Raw genomic sequence first — 20,699 nt, forward strand, 5'->3', positions numbered from 1 at the left:
GACCAGAGGTATGAAGTTACTGGCAGTTGTGTGCCGTCTGATGTGGGTGCTGGGACTCACACACGGGTCTTCTGGAAGAGCAGTACATGCCCTTAACCACTGAGTCATCTCTCCTGTCCTCAGTTTTTTGGTTTTGTTTTGAGACAGGTTTTTTTCTCTGCAGTCACACTGCATTTTCTATGTTGCCCAGGCTAGCCGTTAACTCACCATGATTCCCTAGCTTCAGATGTGTGAGTAGTAGGATTGTTGGCATGAGCTACCATACTTGGCTGGGATCCAGTTTTAAGATCATATTCTGCTGCAGTTTTGTTTGTGAATAAGTAGATATTTTGCCTAGAAAAGTGTTCTTGATGGTTTGAAGACTCTAGGGAGTGTATTGGCATCAGAAACAAATTTTAAAGCATCTCCTCATTTCACTAACTCATATGATGCTGTTGGCAGAACATTCTTATACACAATATTGCTCACCAGAGATGAAGTTTGGGAAACAAGAGGAAATAAGAGGTTCCTTATATCTTGGTGAGATATGACAGCTTTTGTACATGCAAAGAGGATACAAAAATTATGTTAACCCAAAGCTGTGCTTGTGGAGGGCTGCAGTGAGAAATGGTTCCCTTTAAAAGCTCTCCCCTGTGTACCGATTGCTAAGTGCTCTGCTCTGCCAGGTGCTTAGCTCCTTTAGTTGTCAGAGCATTCCTTCAAGGTAATTGATTTTATTCTGATTTTATAGACAAGCCAACCAATGATTCAGAGATGTGAGATAATCTTCCCAAGGTCACACAACTCATGAGCAGCAGCAGAGTGGGTTCCTATGATCCAAAGCCCTTGGTCTGAAGGAATGACATGGTAGAGTGGGCTTTGGTCTTTGGCAAGTCAGGAAACAGTCAGAGGGAGGTACTTTATATTTCTGCTGAGGTAGACATCGTTTTTTTTTGTTGTTGTTGTTGTTGTTTTACATTTGACTTTTGTATTTTTCTCCTTTGGTTGGAGCTTGCAGCCCACCAAGGCTTTTTTGTTTGTTTGTTTTGTTTTTTGAGACAGCATTTCTCTGTAACTTTGGAGACTGTCTGGGAACTAGGTCTTGTAGACCAGACCTGCTTCGAATTCACAGAGATTCACCTGCCTCTGCCTCCCAAGTACTGGGATTCAAGGCATGCTCCACCACTGCCTGGCCAACCAAGGCTTTCATGGAGAGCTGGAGGGAACCAGTGTCTCCCAGAGGCAGATCTTGCAAATAGGATCCTCTCATTTTAGATGACTGCCATTCCCAGCAGTGTGAGCTTCTGAGGGCTGGACTGTGGCAGATGCAGCCCTAGTGTTAGATTACTTTTGAGCACTGTTTCTAAGTCATAGTTGGTGGGTGTTATATTTTGGAGTGTTTATTCCTCTTGCATGATAAGCAGATTTTAGTTCTTCCACATAAAGCCCTCCTACCCCTAAAATTTGTTTCTCATAGAGGGGGAAATTATGCACAAGAAAAGCACTGTTGTTGTTTGAATTTTTTTCTGAAAAACCTGTGTGAGTGTGTATGTGTCTTGCAAGGTCAGTAGAATCCAGATCATACAGCACTTTGGACATATTTAAAGTAAGAGTGATGGGGAAAACAAACAGAAATAAAAAACAAAACAAATGAAGCAATGTGGGAGGGTCTTCTGTTTTGTGTTGATTTCATTGGTTATTAAAGAGACTGCCTTGGCCATTTGATAGGCCAGGCCATAAGTGGGTGGAGTAGACAGAACAGAATGCTGGGAGGAAGAGGGAAGTGAGGCAATCACATACCTCTCCTCTCTGGGACAGACGCAATGGAGCCTGCCACCATGTCAGACATGCTGAATCTTTCCCGGTAAGATACCACCTCAATAGAAATGGGTTAATCAAGATGTGAGAGTTAGCCAAGAAGAGGCTAGATATAATGGGCCAGGCAGTGTTTAAATGAATACAGGTTGTGTGTTGTTATTTCTGGTGTTAAGCTAGCCGTGCTGGAGTCGGGCGGGATGAAAAGCAGGCCTGCTCGCCTCATTTCTACAGAGAGGTTTATGCAGGAGAGTAGCATGAGCAGATCTGTCTGACTGAAGACAGTGAGGTTGTATTTCCTTGACACAAGCATCCAGCCCGTGTTCTAGTTCTGTCCTGTGTTTCAACAAGTACACATGAGATAGACATGTTCCTTCTGAGGTATGGTGGGTTGAAAGGTGAGTGGCCAATGTGGCAGCACAGCGTTGCTAAGATGGGGAGAACAAAGGTTTGTGGAAACACCAGCCAGAGAAAACTTTAGGCAAATGATTCTAGACAGAGAGCTGGCTGGTCACCTGGCCAGAAAGATGATGTTTGTGTCGAATTTTATTCATTTTGGCTGTTTGACCTCAAGAAGTCACATTTGCTCTTCCCTTATGCTTAAAAAAATCTCTATAAATAGGACAAGTATTCTTTCAAGTGTTGTTAGGACCATTCTAGCTATTGCCATAAATATTTTATTGGTAGCTGAGTAATAGAATAAAGTTTCTCTTTATAGGAAGCATTTGGCCTGGTAGAGTTTTGTTTGAATGAATATTTTACATGCTGTTTTCTTAAAACGTTTAAAAGGACCCCAATTCATTGTTCCCTGCGAGCTCTATGGAGACCAATACATGGTGGACCTAGTAGGTGAGACAACAGTGGCCCTGGGACCCCGGACCCCTACCTCCTAAAACCTACACGTGGGAGAAAGGCCAGGGGCTCCCCCTCCCCAGGTGCCGTCGGCATTCCTAGCACCAGCAGGCAGCTGTTCTGCTAGACAGCCATCTACCCCACTCCCAAAGTATCATTCCCTATGAGCTCTATGGAGACCAATTTTTGGTGGACATAAGAGACATAAGGAAGAGATGGGAAAGCACCAATGCAAGAACTCCTCCAGCATCCTAAAAAGCAACATGGTACCACCAGAACCCTGCAGACACACAACAGGAAGACTTGATCATCCTAACCCAGAAGAAGTAGAAGAAAGCGACTTTAAAAGTTACGTAATGAAAATGATGGAGACCCTTAAAGAGGAAGTGAAAAATTCCCTTAAAGAAACAGAGAAGACAAACAAAAAGGTAGAAGAAATTAATAAATCCCTCAAAGAAACCCATTTACACCAAGAAAAAGCAATCAAATAGGTGAAGGAAACAGTTCATGATTTGAAGACGAAATAGAGGTAATAAAAGAAAACACAAATCGAGGGAACTCTGGAAATGGAAAATCTGGGTAAAGGAACAAGAACTACAGACACAAGTATAACCAACAATACAAGAGATAGAAGAAAGAATCTCAGGCGCTGAAGATTCTATTGAGGAAATAAACTCAGTGGTCAAGAAAACACTAAATCCAACTAATTCTTAACACAAAACATTCAGGAAATCTGGGACACAGTGAAAAGACCAAACCTGAGAATAATATGGGTAGAAGAAGGAGAAGAATTACAGCTCAAAGGCACAGAAAATATATTCAACAAAATTATACAAGAAAACTTTGCCAATCTAAAGAAGGCTATACCTATGTAGGTACAAGAATATTACAGAACACCAAATAAACTGGATCAAAAAAAATCCCCTCGGGGGCTGGAGAGATGGCTCAGAGGTTAAGAGCATTGCCTGCTCTTCCAAAGGTTCTGAGTTCAATTCCCAGCAACCACATGGTGGCTCACAACCATCTGTAATGAGGTCTGGTGCCCTCTTCTGGCCTGCAGACATACACACAGACAGAATATTGTATACATAATAAATAAATATTAAAAAAAAGAAGTTTAAAAAAAAATCCCCTCGCCATAAAATAATAAAACAAAAAACATACAGAACAAAGAAAGCATATTAAGAGCCACAAAAGAAAAAGGTCAAGTAACATATAAAGCATCAGAGATGAAGAAGGACATTTTATACTCATAACAGGAACAATTGATCAAGACGAAGTCTCAATCCTGAATATCTATGCCCCTAATTCAAGTGCACCCACATATGTAAAAGAAACATTACTGAAACTTGAATCGCACATCAAACCCCACATAATAATAGTAGGAGATTTCAACACTCCTCTCTCAACATTGGACAAGTCAAATAAACAGAAACTTAACAGAGAAATAAGAGAACTAACAGATGTAATGAATCAAATGAACGTAACAGACATCTATAGAACATTCAATCCAAACAAAAAAGAATATACTTTCTTCTCAGCACCTCATGGAACCTTCTCTAAAATTGATCACATTCTTGGTAACAAAGCAAACACCCACAGATACAAAAAAAAAAAAGTTATACACTGTATCTTATCAGATCACCATAGAGTAAAGTTAGAATTCAAACTCATGGAAACTGAACAGTCAACTACCTAACCACTCCTGGGTCAAGTAAGAAATAAATAAAGAAATTAAAATCTTCCTTGAATTCAATGAAAATGAAGGCACAACATATCCAAACCTATGGGACACTATGAAAACAGTGCTAAGAGGAAAGTTTATAGCACTAAGTGCCCACATAAGGAAAATGGAGAAAGCTCACATCAGTGACCTAACAGCATGCCTGAAAGCTCTAGAAAAAAAAAAAAAAAAGCAGACTCACCCAAAAAGAGAAGACAGGAAATAATCAAGTTGAGGGCTGAAATCAACAAAAGAGAAACACAGAAAACAATCCAAAGAATCAATAAAACAAAGAGATTTTTTTTTAAAGAAAATCAACAAGATTGATAAACTCTTATCCAAACTAATCAAAAGGCAGAGAGAGAACATCCAAATTAACAAAATCAGAGATGAAAAGGGGGACATAACAACAGACACTGAGGCAATTTAGAGAATCATTAGATCCTACTACAAAAATCTGTATTCCACAAAACTGGAAAATGTAAAAGAAATGGACAATTTTTTAGATAGATACCACCTACCAAAATTATATCAAGACTGGGTGAGCAATTCAAATAGACATATAAGCTGCGAGGAGATAGGAGCTGCCATCAAAAACCTCCCAACAAAAAAGAAGCCTTGGGCCTGATGGTTTTATTGCTGAATTCTGCCAGAACTTTCAAGAAGAGCTAATACCTATACTCCTCAAAGTGTTGCACATAATAGAAACAGAAGGCTCACTGCCAAACTCCTTTTATGAAGCTACAGTTACCCTGGACCAAAACTGCACAAAGACTCAAGCAAGAAAGAATTACAGACCAATCTCACTTATGAATGTTAAAAAATGCTGCAAGATCCCAGGCAGCAGTAGGCAAAAGGCCCACAGAGCAGCTAGTCCCAGGCAGAGACGGCTGCTGGTTCCCGAGCAGTGCCTGGTCCCGGGCATGCTGGTGCCAGTGAGCCCAGGGGTGTGAGCAGGCGACGGGTAGAAGGCACATGGACAAATTGTGCAGAATAGAATTGGATATTTATTACTTAGAGGAGAGAGGAGGCATGGGAAGAAGGAGAAGAGAAAGGAGAGAGGGTGTGCGTGCACCAAAAGGGAACAGTGAGAATCAAGATGGCAAGAGGAAGGCAGAGGTCACCAGGAGTGGGTGTGGCTTGTCTCTTAAAGTTACAATTAACCATAACAATGAACATGAATCCAAAAATTCTCAAAAAAATTCTGGCAAACCAAATCCAAGAACACATTAAAAAAAAATCATCCATTATAATCAAGTAGGCTTCATCCCAGAGATGCAGGGCTGGTTCAACATATGAAAATCAATCAATGTAATCCACCATACAAATAAAATGAAAGAAGAAAAAACCCATATGATCATTTCACTGGATGCAGAAAAAGCATTTGACAAAATTTATCATTCCTTCATGATAAAGGTCTTGGAGAGATTAGGGATACAAGGGTCATATCTAAATATAATGAAAGTAATATACAGCAAGCCGACAGCTAACATCAAATTAAATGGAGAAAAACTCAAAAACTAAAATCAGGAATGACACAAGGCTGTCTGTTCTCTCCATATCTCTTCAACATAGTTCTTGAAGTTTTAGCAATAGCAATAAGACAACATAAGGAGATCAAGGGAATTCAAATCACAAAGGAAGAAGTTAAACTTTCGTCATTTGCAGACGATATGATAGTGTATATAAGTGACCCCAAAAACTCTCCCAGAGAACTCCTACAGCTGATAAATACCTTCAGTGAAGTGGCAGGATACAAGATCAACTCAAAAAAATCAGTAGTCTTCCTATACACAAAGGATAAAGAAGCTGAAAGGGAAATCAGAGAAACATCACTTTTCACAGTAGCCACAAACCACATAAAATATCTTGGAGTAACCCTAACAAGGACATGAAAGACCTAGTTGACAAGAACTTTATGTCTTTGAAGAAAGAAATTGAAGAAGATTCTGGAAAATGGAAATATCTCCCATGCTCTTGGACGGGAAGGATCAACATAGTAAAAATGGCAATCTTACCAAAGGCAATCTATACATTCAATGCAGTCCCCATCAAAATTCCAACACAATTCTTCACATACCTTAAAAGAATGATACTCAATTTCATATGGAAAAACAAGAAACCCAGGATAGCCAAAACAATCCTGTATAATAAAGGAACTGCTGGAGGCATTATCATCCCTGACTTCAAGCTCTATAAAAGAGCTACATTAATGAAAATATCTTGGTATTGGCAGAAAATCAAAGACGTTGACCAGTGGAATCGAATTGAAGACCTGGATATTAATTCACATGCCTATGAACACCTGATTTTTGACAAAGAAGCAAAAAAGATACAATGGAAAAGAGAAAGCATCTTCAACAAATGGTGCTGGCATAGCTGGAGGTCAACTTGTAGAAGAATGAAAATAGATCCATATCTGTCGCCATGCACAAAATTCAAGTCCAAATGGATTAAAGACCTCAATATAAATCCTACCACACTGAACCTGATAGAGGAGAAAGTGGGAAGTAACCTTCAGTGCATGGGCACAGGAGACCACTTCCTAAATATAACCCCAGTAGCACAGATAATAAGAGCAACAATAAATAAATGGGACCTCCTAAAACTGAGAAGCTTCTGTAAAGCAAAAGACACAGTCAATAAGACAAAAAGGCAGCCTACTGATTGGGTAAAAATCTTTGCCAACCCCACATCAGACAAAGGACTGATCTCCAAAATATATACAGAACTCAAGAAATTAAGACATTAAAATTATAAATGACCCAATTAAAAAGTGGTGTAATGAACTAAACAGAAAATTCTCATCAGAAGAATTTCAAATGGCCAAAAGATACTTAAGGACATGTTCTTTGTCCTTAGTTATCAGAAAGATTCAAATCAAAACAACCTTGAGATACCATCTTACACCTGTCAGAATGACTAAGACCAAAAACACTAATGACAGCTCATGCTAGAGAGGTTGTGGAGCAAGGGGAACACTCATCCATTGCTGGTGGTAATGCAAACTTGTGCAACCACTATGGAAATCAGTGTGATGGTTTCTCAGAAAACTGGATATCAACCTACCTCAGGATCCAGCAGTTCCACTCTTGGGAATATATCCAAAAGATGCTCAATCATACTACAAAGACATTTGTTCAACTAAGTTCATAGCAGCATTTTTTTTTTGTGATGGACAGAACTTGGAAACAACCTAGATGCCCCTCAACTGAAGAATGGATAAAGTGTGGCACATCTACACATTAGAGTACTACTCAGCAGTAAAAAATAATGACATCTTGAATTTTGCATGCAAATGGATGAAATTAGAAAACATCCTGAATGAGGTGACCCAGTGCCAAAAAAACGAATATGGTATGTACTCACTCATAAGTGGATACTAGTCATAAACAAAGGGCAGCGAGCCTATGGCTTAGGATCCTAGAGAATTTAAGTAATAAGGTGAACCCAAAGAAAAACATATATAGACCCACCTGGAAATTAGAATCAGACAAAAATTTGGGAGGTGGGCGTCGGGGGGGGGTGGAGAAGGGGTGTGGAGGAGAACTTGAGGGAATGGGATGGTCAAGATGGAGGAAGTACAGATATGAGAGCAAGGAAAGAGATATATTGATCGAGGGAGCCATTATGGAGTTAGCAAGAAACCTGGCTCTAGAAAAATGCCCAAGAACCCACAGGGATGAACCCAGCTGAGACCCTAAGCAATAGAGGAGAGGGTGTCTGAACTGACTTTACCCTATAGTCAGACTGATGATTATCTTAAATATCACCATAGAACCTTTGTCCAACAACAGACAGGGACAGAGGCAATGACCCACACTGGACTGATCACTCAAGATCCAGTTGAAGAGTGGAGGGAGTGAGAGTATGAGCAAGGAATACAAGACCATGAAGGGGTAGGTCATCCACTGAGACAGTTTGCTTGAGCTAATGGTAGCATTTTTTGGGCACTGGGTCATCTCACTCAGTCAACTCCAACTGGACTGGGAGTGAACAAGCATGGGAACAACCAAGCCCCTCTGAAGGGGGCTGACAACTGCTGCAGACTGAGGGGCCACTGATCGTGACACTGGGATGTGTCTCTACCGCATGTACCGGCTTTGTGGGATCCTATTCTCTGGATGTAAACCTTGCTCAGACTAGATGTAGTAGGGAGGGCCTTGGAGTTTCCACAGAGCAGGGGGCATGGCATCTCCCTTAGGGTTGGAAGGGTAGGGGGAGAATCTGTGGAGGGAGAGAGAGGGGACTGGGAAGAGGGAAGGGAGTGAGAATTTGGATTGGAATTTTTTTAAGTAATAAAAAGAGGGAAAAAACATTTAAAAGGGGCTTTAATGAACCTTCCAGTTGTTTCTTGTGCTTTTCTATTAATCACAAAATTGAAGCCTTAAGTATTATTAACAAGAGGACAAGGGTAGAAAGCTTGAAAAGTATATTACACCTAGAATATGCTCGTCATTTATCCAGTCCTAAAACTGTGTTTGTTAAGAATAGTGCAGATGGAATATGGAGAGGATGGGTCAGTGGTTAAGAACCTTTGCTTTGGATCCTATCACCTAGGAGTCTTGCACATGCCTGAAACCCAGGCTTCAAGGTCAGCAGAGACAGGACCATCAGTGGGGCTTTCTGGCTTCATTCTATATGAGTCCAGGTTCAGGAAGAGACATAGTTTCAAAGGAATAGGCAGAGAGTGGCAGAAATGGTTATCTGATGTCTTCCTCGGGTCTCCATGTGCATGTATACACATGTTCATACACTCACACAGACACTGCACACATAAATAAATCTTTAAAAACAGAATAGTATGTGACATTAACTATTTTAAAATTGTCAAAAGGGGGGGGATTTGATGAGTATGTATATGTGAAGATGTGCTAGAGTCCAGGTCTGGCTCTTCTATTTTAACCATCTTTCAGTTGCATTATGTCAATTATCTTTATTTGTTGTTGTTGTTGTTGTTGTTAGATAACATTTTTCTGACTGGTCTGGAACTCACTGTGTATACTAGGTCTATCTTATTCAACTTCATTGAAATATAAATTTATATAAAGTAAAATTTACCAGTTTTAAGTATTGGATGTATTTTAACTTGTGTGTTCCTGTAACTGATAGTAACTAAGATATCTATGATTGTATTTTTTTGTTTGTGTGTGTATGTGTGTGTAAGTGTACAGTTCTAGGCTTTTGTAACCGTCACCGTAGTCAGCATTTATAGCAATTCCATAGTAACAAAATTTCCTTGTTTTGCCTCTTTGTGGTCAAACCCTCTCTCTGCCATCAACCTCTGACAACTAGTGTTGTGTTTTCTCCATTCCTATCATTTTCCGTTTCCTGGAATATCATACATGGAAACATGTGTTAATGTAATGTTTGGGACAGGCTTTTTTTTTTCTGGTGGCATGTCGTTGTAATCCATTCATGGTCTGCGTTTTGTAGCTGTGACTGCTGTTTCTAAGTATTGGTGACTGTTTGTCCATTAGGGTTTGGAAGGGCTGGTGACTTCTTCCCAGCTTCCGATGCTTAGAAATCAAGTGCAGTAACTGTATTGAGGTTTCTGTGTGAGCATATATTTCATTCTTTAAAGTGAGTTGGAGTGAAATTGCAGAGTCATTGATAAGTGTAGTAAGTGTAGGTTTTAGTCAGACACTGCCCAACTCTTAATTGGTGTGGCCATTCCCTTTTTCATCCCAGAGAGAGAGAGAGAATTCTGCTTTCTTCTCATTTTCTTCTGCATTTGCTGTTGTCAATTAAAATATAGTTTTATCCCTTACAATAGATGTGCTTCTCATTATAGTTTTATATTTCCCTAAAAGCTAAAGATGTTGAAATGATTTTTTTGTGTGTGCCTATTTACCATCTGCATATCTTCTGCTGTGTACATTCTGCTCAAGTCTTTTGCCTTTTTTTTCTCCAAGAATAATTGGGTTTTTAGTTGTTTTCTTACAGTTATATTTGGAGAGCTATTGTGTATTCTGGATATAATTCCTCTGTAGATATGTGATATGCAAATATTTTCTCCCAGAGTGCAGCAGTCTTTTCATTCTCTTAACACTGTTTTTCAGAGCAACTATTTAATTTTAATGAAGCCCAATGTATTGATTTTTTTCTGTTATAGATCATGCCTTCAGTGTTATATCTAAAGAACTGTCTGCCTTGTTCTAGAGTCCAACAATATAGTTTTATATATCTTTTTCTTAAAAAATTATATTTTATGTGTTACATTTAGATCTGCTAGTTAATTTAAATCAACTTCTATTTAAGATGTAATTTAGGTCAAAGTGAGTTGTTCATAAAAGGATATCCAATTCCAACCATTTGTTGAAAGAAAGACTTTCCTTTTTCCCTTTCATTCATTAATCTGTTTGTTTGTTTGTTTGTTATCGCGTGTGCATGGACAGTATGCGGCTCAGTGCATGTTAGGTGGTCAAGGGCAACTTGACGGCTCTTTCCTACTACTGTGTAGGTTCTAAGATCAAACAGGTTCCCAGCCTTGGAGGCAGACACCCTAAGCTCCTGAAGCAGCTCCCAACTTGCTTTTTCCTTTGATTGCTATCACTCATTATAACAGAACTCACCTGACCACATTTGGAAGCGTTCATTTGTATTTCCAACCTTCACATTACATTCTCCTCTTTCAAGGTGGCTTCAATTCCTCTGGCTTTTCACTATTTCAAGTAAACTTTATAATCAGCGTGCCTGTGTTTACAAAAATCCTGCTAGTATTTTAATAGAATTTGTGTTAAATCTTTAAGTAAATTTCGAGAGAATTGATACTTTGTTAAGTAGAGTCTTCTTATCCGGGAATTTCACTTCCAAGAAAGTCAACTCCATTGGTTGTGGAGGTGTCACCAATGCTTTGTATTTTTAAGTACACAGTTATGTGTCTTATTAATACTGAAGGCTTTCATTTTTGGATCTATTGGAGCTGCTTTTTAAAAGGTTCAATTTATGGTCATTTTGCCACTCTTTTGAAATACAATGGATATTTGCATGCTGACCTTGCCAAAGTTACTTTTATGTGCTAGAAACGTTTTGTGGATTCTTTCAGCTCTCTTTTCTATCTAATGTGAGTACCTTAAATTTCACATATGCATGAGTGTGTGTGCACACTTGTGCACTTTATTGCACTGCTCAGGGCTTTAAATGTAGTGTTGAAGAGCAATTCTGAGAGTGGATAGTCTTTCTTTATTCCTGAAGTTAGGGTAATAGTCCAGGCTGTCCAACCTTACCATACAGTGCATGGGGAGCATAGGCATGCTAGCTAGCCATCGGGTCAGGCACAAGCCATGCTCTTAGAACACACTCTGTCAGCGCCCATACCTGCTCTGCCCTGTGGGAGCTGGTGGAGGAGCCCAAGGCTTGTGGGGTGTTCCTGACAGAGGCACACATGGAGATATTGTGCCCCACCACTCTGGGTCTTGTCTGTCATGCAAAGGGACAGTTGTTCTAGAGAGAAATTCTGCCTCATGGGCAGGCTTGCCTTCCGGTCTGACAGCGAAGGAGAAGTATAGGCTTCTTTCAGTGTGTATTTGGTTCTCCAGTCCTCCCGTCACAGTGGGCACCTTGGCCCTCTCTTGACAGTATGGGATCTGACAGTCACAGCTCTCCTTTCTCATCTTCTGGATGTGTCTCTAAGGACAGGCACAGGGTCACCCTGCTGGCTGCGTTATTCTCAGGGTCTGTCATGTTGACTTCAGCTATACCCATCACTAGCACTCAGGTGTGTGTGAAGTGAATACACGAGTGTCCACAGTGAAGGGGCCTGTGCCCTTCAGTGTGGACTGCACTCTTGACTCTGCGTGCTCCTCTCCCCAGAGCCACTAGGCAGGAAGGAGGGAGACATATCCTCTGGATTATAAATTTTATAAAAGTGTTATTATTTTAAAAATACAAACGTGGTAGAAGAAAATGTAAAATCCACATGCATTATTAAAAAAAAAGTGAGAATTCAGAGAAATCTTGATTTGCTATCACTTCTCTGCATGCCGTATGCTAGTCTCCAGGACATGACTGCTTTGTGCATGCTCTCTCCACTGCATTTGGGGAAAACTGAGAAGCCTACCATGTCCCTGTTGCCTCCCACTGACTGCCACCTGCCATAAATTTTGTCTTTGTGTTCTCCTGTGAGTCAGTTGTGAGCCCAGGGCCATGTGCGACTTCCTTTGTTCTAGTCCCTTAAGGGGAAAAAGGTTCATGACTCTGTGATATCCCTTAGAGATGGCTTCCCACCTAAGCTGGGGCTTTTTGTGAGTGTCCTGAAATCTCACACTGAAATGTGACAGGTTATACTGAGGTCTCCCATTTATCCATTCACAAGTCTTATTTTATTTTCATTAAGGCTGTAGCACGCTCCTACTGCAACAACCACATGAGTGATTGTAAACAGCTAGGAGTAATTGCCTTTAAATGGGCAAAGCAGACTGTAAATTTGCTTGGTGGAGGGCAAACAATTTTTACGTCAGCCTCGCTAATGTGACATTTGTGCCTAGGTGATTGAATGCTCTGGCTGTTAGACACTGGAACATTTACATCATTGTTCCAAGTCCTATGGAATCCAGGGCTTTCTCTTGAGACCCACAGTCCTTAATAATTCCCTTTTTCTGTGCTTCAGGGCTAATGAGGCTTTTGAGTGTAACATCTGCAATTGCAAGTGTGCCAGAGTAGCTTGGCCACCATCAGCGCTTGCTATTCCTGCACCTTACACTGTGTCTTTTCTTACCTTTTCGCTCTGGAAGAACATTGAACTCAAGGTGGAATTGGAAAGTCTGAAGCAGAAGCTCCAGGAGAGAGATCAGTTGCTCATCAGTGCCTCGTGAGTACCCGTCAACCAAGAGCTTGGCCGTCGGGTCCCACGGGTGGGTGTTGGGCTGGGCAGTGAAGCACAACCAGCTGCTTCTCTAAGCCACTTGTTTTCTGACTGGCTTCTGAGGCTCCTTGGAGCTTGTAGTTTTTATTAAATTGTTTGTCAACTGTTTTTAAAGTATTGTAGTTATAGGAAGATGTACAGGACTTAAGGGCAACGTGTGATGGACTTGTATGAAGCAAAACACTATGTGAAACCCCCATCTGAGCCAGAAAGGAAGCATCATCAAGCTTCCAGAAAGCCCCCTTGCCTTCATGTTCTCACAGCCTCTCCCTTTTCCCAGGACACGCAGTACTCTCAACACAATTACTTTGTTCTGCCTATTTTTGAACGTTATATAATTGGAATCATACAGTAGGTCCTTTTTGGGTCTAGCTTCCTTCCCCAGCCGTGTTTGTGAGAGTCAAGCCACCTGTGTTGTGTTTTGGGAGCTCATTCGTTCTCACTGATGAAAATGCCAAGGAGTAGAGGGGGTTCTAGTGGGTAAGGCTGGGAGGCAGAGGGATGGTTTCAGCTAGTAACTTGTTTTAAGCCTGTTTTGTGTCCTAGGGACTCTTGTAGTATGTTGTTTAAAGGAAATTGTTGGGTTTTAATGCTTAGAAGGAAGAAACCTACTTTATCTATTAATAAGTTAATTTATTTAAATCTTTATTGAGTGCTGACCTGTAGACCGAATGGCACCACAGAATTACTAGCACCATACACTGAAGCTCTCCAGGGACACCACTCACACCCCAACCCCATAGCTGTAGGCTCCTCTGAGGCACATTATGAGCAACTGGGGTATTCTGGAGGTGTTCTGGAGGCTTGGGTGACAAGTGGACACCCCAGAATGTGCCCAGAGTTTGCCCCAGAATTGTAGCAAGTTGGCTCTGCTGCAGCTCCTGAGCCCACTCTGGCTTGATGTGAAGTAAACATGTTTGTGTGCTGGTCTTCCATTGTTCTGTGTGTCAGTTACAATAAGGGGGCATTAAAAACAAAAGAAGTCATATTGGTGGGAATAAATTTTATCTCTGTAGCTTTAAAACACAAACAAAAAATAACAATTCCATTATCAGAGGCAAATTACACCATACTGCTGAGTATAAATTTTATTGCTACAGTAACTGTAAAATACAAAGATGATAAATGAAACGTTGGAACATTTATCATTGTGAGTTTATTTTATTGGTATAACTAAAACACAAACAAAGTGAATAATGCTAGTAGTTGTTCAAAATTGTACAGCCTCTTGACAGCATATGTGATTCAGGCCGTGAAATGGCAAGATTAGATCTGGGCTGATGGAAGGGAGTCCAGAGTGCAGCAGAGGGAAGGGGCCATACAGGGCGCTATACAGCCCCATGGCTAAAACATCCTGAGCACTCAGGTAAAAAGAATTCAGAACCAGAACCATCTGAGTAGGAGCTGGAGGGGTGCTAAGTGTTCTAAGTGTTTGTTGTGGAAGTATAGGGACCTGAGTTTGGATTCCCAGTGCCCATATCAAATGTGGGAAAGGTGTTTGTAACCTGGGGTGTGGTGGCAGGGGAGATGGGGATGATGTTTAAGGAGTTTCAGGGTCAGTGATACACCTGTTTAAAAAAAAATAAGGATGAGAGCAATAGAAGACAGTGACACCCTTTGTCCTCCATACACATGTGTGCGAGCCACACATTGAGACATGCAGAAAAGGTAAAAATCTTTGTCTACAGCTTGGGAAAGAGAGGAGGCAGTGCACAGTTGTTCTTGTCTGTAATGCCCCTGGAGGAGTAATGGAAATGACTGTGAGTCACTGTGAACTGGAGACAGCTCTGGTCCCAGAAGTGAGCTGAGTGAGTGGGGGCTGAGGACACTTAGGGCAGTGATCAGGAAGGGAGCATGTTGGCCTAGGTTCTGGCAGGGGCTGATCTGTTCTGAGCTCAGACTCCAGCTGAGGGGTGGCAGGAGGCCTCTCAGCAGCACAGCAGGGTTTGTGCTGCCCTGGCCTCACAGGAGAGGCCTCCCAGCAGGGTGGGAGGGGGAACCTGCAGAGTACTGAGGCAGGCCTGCAGAGGACCCCTTGTGGTAGCCTATTAGTTCCAAGAGGTAATCATCTCATTTCCCACATGAGGAGACTGAGGTATAACAACTTATTTACTGAGGCTAGAAATTTTACCCAGAGCCACACTGGGGTTGGGATAGAGTGAGAATTTAGAAGCAAATCTGTCCAGCCCGAGCCGGTGTTCCTCCTTTCAGTTATTCACACTGGATTCTATTATTGTGATATTGTGGTGGCTTTCTGAAGCCTTGCTGAAAGGAAAACTCTTCAATAAGGGCTCTGTTTGCAGGTGATTTCTGTGGGAGCTTGGACAGCCAGGAGAGCCCTTTAGGTGCCCTGTTCTGGTGAATGGTTCACGTGGTCCAGTGTGTGAGCATCTGGTTACAGGGCTTTGGGTTAGGGAAATTAATATACTCCTGGAGTCAAGTGAGGTACTGAGTGGCAAGGAGTTTTGTTTAATTCTTCTGCTGTTGTTTTTCTGAGAAGCCAGCTTTAGGTGGAGCCATTTCCTCAGTTTTCCTTCTGGAGACTGCAGCCATTGAGGATGCAGGGAGGACAGAAGTCTCACAGCTGCAGCCAGCACCTCTCTTTCTGCATCACTGCTCATGGCCCTGTGTCTGGTTTAGTGTCTCCCACAGAGAGAACATTCTAAGGCCACAGCCCAGTGCCCTGGACATTTAATATCACAATACCAGGTGCAGGGTGCTTGCACCCAAGTCCCTCTTCTCACCCTAAGTCGTAGTGTGTGCTGGATCCATTTTGGTGTACTTAAAACGTTTGCCCTCAGGCTGGTGCAAGGTGGAGCATGCAAATGCTAACCTCACAGATCTGCTTGTTGCATGCTGCTTCTTTGCCCATTGGTTCCTGTACCACCTTCTATACCTCTGGTGTAAGAGTACTAGCAGGAAAATTGGCAGCTGCCATCAAGAATATTAAAGTGTGCTTACCCTTGGGCTCAGGGATTCCCCTTCTAGTAGTGTGTCCCTAGAAACCATTAAGTCACAACACTAATGTGTAGTGAGCAGTTTCTCGGTACCAGGCACCTCTTCTTAGATCTTGGTGTTAGTCACATATGTTCATCAGAAGCAGCTTAGAGACTTGACTTCATAAAGTATGTTCCGTATAGTGATACAGTCGTTAGGATGATGATGCAGATTCATGTTTACTGACTTTCTAAAGCGTGTTCTCAGCATAGTGAGTGATTCACTGTCCAGGTTAGTTCACTAGTATACACTACATGGTTCTGTGTGAGTAGGTAGAGCCCTGACAGGCTGTGTGTTAAAATGTTAATTCTATCCTGTGGGATAAGTACCCCCCACCCCGTTTCTGAATTATAAGTGTTATTATTTTTTTTTTTTAAAGGAAACTTAGCTCAGGCAAATGGGAGGAATGACTGACAAATACCCCTTATCTTTTGGGGCTGGGGAAATTGTCATCAGACAGGCCCCCGACTCAGCCTGCCCTTTGCCTCTCTGCAGCAAAGCAGTGGAGAGTCTCACCAAAGGGGGAGGTTCTGAAGTCCAGCGCGTGAAAGAAGATGCGAGGAGGAAGGTGCAGCAGGTCGAAGACCTCCTGACGGAAAGGATACATCTTCTAGAAGAAGTAAGTCTGGAGATGCTGTGGTCAGGCCTGGGGAGTGTGTGATGGCCTCCTTTCTCCATGAGCATCACCTTTCTGCAGGAGTTACTGGGTGTCCTTTGGGTCTGGCCTCATGTAGGCACTCTGCCCCTGTAAATTACCTCGTTGTCTCCTTCCTGTGATGACCCTGAGGTACAGAGAGAAGTACTAACTGGCCCAGGTGGTTGCCGAGCCCCACTGAAGGAGTGTAGCCCTGAGCAAACCTGCACTCAGATTGCTGCTGCTCGGCTATTGCCTGCCCGCCCGGCTCTTGTCCTCTCGCCAGCCTCTGTCCAGGATCTTGGAGAACTGAGTGGCTGCTCTTTTCTAGTGGACACCACAGCTTCCTGTGCTCTTCCTTCTGTCAGCGGCTGCTGTGACCCGGCTAAACATCTGCCTCTGGTTGGGACAACAGACAGTGTTCCTCTATTTTAAGCTGGCATTAAGAAAAACAGTTTGAGTAGCCCTTTCCTGAAGTGCTTGGATCCAGAAGTAGTTTAGACTTGAGATTATTATTATTATTATTGTTGTTATTATTGAACATTTTTATATAACTAATGAGATATCTTAGGGTTGGGCTCCAAGACTAGACACAGAACTCATTTATATTTCACGTATGCATTATATATGTAATTAGGGAATTTTGCGCAATATTTTAACATGGCTATGTTTGACTACAACCCATCATATGAAGTTAGGTGTTAAATTTTCTACTTTTGACACGTTGATAATCAGAAAGTTTTATATTTCGAGCCTTTCAGAATTTAGATTGGGCTGATCTATATATTAATAATTATTATGATATTTATTTATTTATTTTTGAGGCAGGATCTGGTAGGTAGAGAGTTTGCTCTCAAATTTGAAATCCTCTTGTTTCAGCTTCTCAAATACTATAATTATAAGCACATACTACTGTCTAAGCATTTCTTTTGCTGTAAAAGATACCATGATCACAACTCTTTGTTTTTTGAGACATGGTTTCTTTGTAGCTTTGGAGCCTTTGGAGCCTGTCCTGGAAATAGCTCTTGTAGATCAAGCTGGCCTCAAACTCACAGAGATCCTTCTGCCTCACTCTGCCTCTGCCTCCCCAGTGCTGGGATTAAAGGCATGCACCACTATCACCCAGCTTGACCACAAAATCTCTTATAAAAGAAAACATTTGATTGGGACTGGTTTACAGTTTAGAGGTTCAGTCCATTATCATCATAGTAGGAAGCATGGAAGAATGAAAGCGAACATGGTGCTGGAGAGGTAATTGAGGGCTATACATCTGGAAAGGCAGGTAGAGAGAGATACTGGGCCTGGCTTGAATATTTGAAACTTCAAAGCTCCCCCCAGGATATGGCTTCTTCTAGTGATACCATACCAAATCCTACAACCCCTATTGATGGAGAAAATGATGATCTGTCTATGTGTTACTCTCATTGGTTAATAAAGAAACTGCCGTGGCCCATTTTATAGACCAGCCCTTAGGTGGGTGGAGTAGACAGAACAGAATGCTGGGAGGAAGTGAGGCAATCGCCATGCCTCTCCTCTCTGGGGCAGACATGATGAAACTGACCCAAGATGGATGTAGGCTAGAATCCTACTTCCCGGTAAGTTACCACCTCTTGGTGCTACACACATTAACAGAAATGGGTTAACCAAGATGTGAGAATTAGCCAGAAGAGGCTTGAGATAATGGGCCAGACAGTGTTTAAGTGAATACCATTTGTGTGTTCTTATTTCGGGGCATAAGCTAGCCAGGATACCGGGAGCCGGGTGGCAGGAACGCAGCCTGCAGCTCCTTCTACACCCTATCTCCCAGTTGTGCCTTTCCGGGTTACCAAGCATTTAGATCTGTGAACATATAGTATTGTGGTGTTGGGGGTGGGGCATTCTTATTCAAGTCACCACAACCACCACCCACCACACCCTTAATCAAGACACTTGAGAAAGTTGTCACCTCTTGATGCAGCACTTTGTTTGTCCCATGAGTACTTCCCAGTGCTCCTGCTTTGTAGCTTGCTGCATTTATCCCATTGGGTGAAGCATTTGCCCGTGAGAATTGAACACAGAAGCACCAGCTTGTAGCACTGGCTGCAGTAACAAGAACACATACTAAGCTATGAGACCTCCCCACAGGTAGAGTTCCCCTGCTAAGCCTCACGTGTGTGCTTAGCTATCCTTCTAAGAAACCTATGTGCTATCTACTTCCATTTCTCCCTCTCTCTCTTTTTCTCTCTTTTTTAAACGTATTGAAATATTAGGCACAAGGTGACCGGGTCATTTGCTGAAGGTCACACAGGTGGTAAAGGTCAGGTGATCTGGCCACATTTTAGGCTCTAACATTCTGTTGTCTCGGTCTACAACACTTAGGGTTAGGTCAAGATCAAATGTGATATAAGACTTCTTGCTTCAGAGCCTGGCATTTAGTAGACACTCAGCAAACAACAGACATTGTTGTTTGCTGCCTATGAAATATGGAGTGACAGACAAGCCTCTTAAACAGATAGTTAGTGGAAAGGGTGGGGAAGAGAGGCCAGGCTTTTGCTTCTGGGTGCCAGGTGTTGGCAGTCTCCCAGCAGCTCATTGATGGAATGTTGGGTATTCTGTTCTGGAATAAGAACCGGGTCACACAGCAAGTATCATAGGAGTGCTGCACTTTGAACCCACGTCTATTTGACTTTTATGTTTGCGGTGTGATCTTGAGGCAGTGGTCTGTGTGGGTGGAGAGTCAGGCCTGTTCCAGATCACTTGCGTGCGCACCAAAGCCTTCCCCCAACAGACACATGGTCTAAATGATTTAGAAGATAATTTCCATGGTGGCTTCTCTGAGCACTCAGGAAAAGCATAGAGCCCTTCACCACTTAAATCACCTTGGAGATACAGAAATGCATTTTAGAAATGTGTAGCCATTATCTTAAAAAGAAATAGTGGGGGGCGGTGGGCTGTGGGATGAATTTGCATGGAGATTAGGGTGACTCTGGGACTTATGCATGTTTTAGTATTGAGAAGCGCATTTCTTTTTGTTCTCATTGAAGCTGTAAATATTGATCTGATTTTTCAAAACCAAAAGTACAGTTCTTGTAGAGTTGACTCTTTTCCATTGGAAGTGCCCATTACTCTTCTGATATCAGAGAGAAAAATGGCTGGCAAATATATTTATTACGTATTCTTTCCATGTATAGTAAGTACATTCAGGGAGGGGAAATGTGCTGGAGAAAAAGTCATAAATATTTATATTTTAATCTAATTTCCTTTCAAAATGTTCCCAATTGTATTGAAAAATTGCATCAAATGCATTTAATTTAACTGTAGGATGTGAAAGCCGCCCAAGCAGAACTGGAGAAGGCCTTTGCAGAGACGGAAACAGAGAAGGAGTTTCACCTCAGCTTGGAAAGCAAGCTCTCTGAGATGAAGAAGATGCAGGGGCAGGACCTGGAGTTGACTCTGGCTCTGGAAGACAAGGACAGGTCTGGATCTGCTCCCTGGGAAGCTCAGGTCTCATCATCTGGAGAGGGAGAGAACCTAGCCTTCCTCTCCCTCCTATCTGTCATTGTTCTTCTCTAGAGTGGACTACCTTCCTGGAGTGCAGTTAACACAGCAAGATAGAAGACTGGGCATGAGAGAAACAGGAACAAGATAGTAGTGGGCGAGAGGCGGTCACTAGACAAGTTCATGTTAGAAAGGGGTGCTGAGACCCTAAGTCTAGTGTTTAGCTTGGCTGCAGCTTCCTGGTAGACAAAAGGAAAAGTATCCCTATGGACCTGAGGTTCGTATTACCCATGAGGTAAAACAAGCCTGGATTCAGGAGAAAGCCAGTTTTGCTTGGCCCTAGCAGAGGTAAAGTG

At 42.1% G+C, this 20,699-nt stretch overlaps 1 protein-coding gene across 1 annotated transcript in view; it reads left to right on the forward strand.

The window, feature by feature from the left end:
* Nucleotides 1-20,699, forward strand: part of LOC121433820 (multiple epidermal growth factor-like domains protein 9) — a 100,582-nt gene that overhangs the window by 17,836 nt on the left and 62,047 nt on the right. The window contains exons 3-5 of the mRNA XM_041632454.1: nucleotides 13,105-13,181; nucleotides 16,728-16,851; nucleotides 20,167-20,321. Coding sequence (XP_041488388.1) covers nucleotides 13,105-13,181; nucleotides 16,728-16,851; nucleotides 20,167-20,321 — 356 coding nt within the window. The remainder of the gene's footprint in view (nucleotides 1-13,104; nucleotides 13,182-16,727; nucleotides 16,852-20,166; nucleotides 20,322-20,699) is intronic.

The sequence above is a fragment of the Microtus oregoni genome, unplaced genomic scaffold, assembly GCF_018167655.1.
Source record: "Microtus oregoni isolate MIOR12 unplaced genomic scaffold, Mior012 000041F_ref0000270, whole genome shotgun sequence".
Taxonomy (NCBI): domain Eukaryota; kingdom Metazoa; phylum Chordata; class Mammalia; order Rodentia; family Cricetidae; genus Microtus; species Microtus oregoni.